This window comes from Rhagoletis zephyria, unplaced genomic scaffold (assembly GCF_001687245.7).
Source record: "Rhagoletis zephyria isolate East Lansing unplaced genomic scaffold, Rhagoletis_zephyria_1.1 Rzeph_scaffold_00529, whole genome shotgun sequence".
In the NCBI taxonomy this organism is placed as follows: Eukaryota; Metazoa; Arthropoda; class Insecta; order Diptera; family Tephritidae; genus Rhagoletis; species Rhagoletis zephyria.
This window is the reverse complement of record NW_016157613.1, coordinates 239162-241148: the sequence shown is the minus strand read 5'-3', so window position 1 is coordinate 241148 and position 1987 is coordinate 239162. Positions and strand designations below refer to the sequence as shown.

The following is a 1987-nucleotide window of genomic DNA, read 5'->3' as shown; positions in this document are numbered from 1 at the left end:
GAATATTGTAAAGGAAATACAAGGCATACTTACACATTTTACTGCTTTACTCCATGTGGCAATCGATTGAGTGACTTTTTGCCATTCAGGAAATCGTAACGTGAGCCGTTCNCGCCATTGGATTTTGTGCATCTACCAATGACCACTGTGCAACTTTTTAGATCCACACGATTCCTTTTTAGTTTCTGAAAGAGAAAATTATCAATTACCGAATATTGTAAAGGAAATACAAGGCATACTTACACATTTTACTGCTTTACTCCATGTGGCAATCGATTGAGTGACTTTTTGCCATTCAGGAAATCGTAACGTGAGCCGTTCAGTAGAAATGTCAATTTAAGTCTCCTCCAAAAGCCGGAACTACATATTTTTAAGTCTCCGCCTAAAGCCGCAACTACATAATTCCCAGCGGCGCCATCGATTTCTCGTTTGTGGAGAATAGTTTTTTTTTTTTTTCTTCTCCCAGTCTTCATTCATCATCATTCGTAAAATTATATTTATTAATTGCCACTTGGAACCAAACGTAACCATGCATAAATAACGTGAACGCAGTATGACGGTTAAATTATGGATCTTTGTCGTCAGTCATTTAAGATGGCTATCTCTGCAAATATTTTTTTAGTGGAATGTCGTGTTCGGATATATACGCACTAATTTTGTTTGTAGATACTCCACGTAATTTTGTGCAAAAACAAATTAAAACTTATATTACAATTTTTGGAATATAAGCTACCCTGTTTATTGGCAATGGTCACATACAGTGGCACTTCAACTTTGTTTCGTGCCGCTAGGCAGTTGGGTGTCGATCGTGGCTAAACAAAAAGTCTCCAAAGTACAAAGAAAGTTTGTTTGACATTGGCAGAATTTAAGCCAGATATTAGAAAAAAAATAACAAAAAACAAATTTTTTGCGAATGCCTTCAGTTTGACACTTTCTCATGATTGCCTTTGAAATTTGTTAAAATTACCATAATGTCAGGTCAACATTTATTTTTTGTCTTCCTGTACAACCCTGCATAGGAAAATATATAGTACCGGTGTGACCCATCAACCAAAATACATGGGTAATTCTGCGTTTACACGTCCCAGTTTCCAGTTTCGATATGCCCAAAAATGCCCTGCTTAGATCGCAAATTTTAGACTTGCAAAAGGAAAACGAAACTTTCTCGCCGAACCGTTTTACTTTATTTATTTAATTGCTCGCCACCCAACAAAAAAAATAAATAAAATATATATAAATTAACTCAGGCACATAAATAAAAAGGGCGTATTTCAGACAACCATGACCCGCTTCAGTGCAGTAAAGCGAAACGCCGCAAAGAATGCCCATCGCTTCGTCGTGCCGTGCCACTTATGCGACGCGAACCACCCAATTAGGGTATGCCCGGTTTTTCGCGCGAAAACACCTGAAGAATGGTTAAGAGAAGCGCTACTTGGTCGATACTGTGGAAATTGTTTAGCCACAGATCACGCAACCGAGCGATGTACCAGCGAAGGACGATGCCGTCGATGCGGTGAGAAGCACCACACTACGCTTCACCTCGGTGAAGCGCGACGACCCGCAGAGGAGGTACAGAAGCCTTGGAGCGTCCAAGTCGAAGAAGAAGAGCGCAACAATTATGAGGCGGCCATCTCGCTATACGCGTCTGATTCTGGAACGGAGACCAGGCCTCTCCGTCCAGATATTGAAGAGGGCGAGATAATAGAGTTCGGAGTGGAGACTCGGCCTCTCCACCTGACTACTGCGAGGGGATCGGAAACTAGGTCTTTCCGACCCCTACTCCAACACGAGCGCGATCGCCATCGACCACACAAGCGACAACAACCACACCAGCGACAGCGAACGCATCAGCGACGTCAACGACATTGCAGAGCGGAAACTCGGTCTTTCCGCCTGCAGCGATCTTCGCGACACCCATCGCAATCCGAACATGACGATAGACTGGCGACTCGGCCTCGCCAGCTATCACGACCAATCGCGTTCCGTA

General features: G+C 43.0%; 1 protein-coding gene across 1 annotated transcript in view; it reads left to right on the top strand.

Moving 5' to 3' along the window:
* The first annotated feature begins 150 nt into the window (after positions 1 to 150).
* The window catches only part of LOC108360162 (uncharacterized), an 8651-nt gene continuing 6814 nt past the window's right edge, over positions 151 to 1987 (top strand). The window contains exon 1 of the mRNA XM_017612344.1: positions 151 to 1972. Coding sequence (XP_017467833.1) covers positions 1282 to 1972 — 691 coding nt within the window. The 5' untranslated portion in view covers positions 151 to 1281. The remainder of the gene's footprint in view (positions 1973 to 1987) is intronic.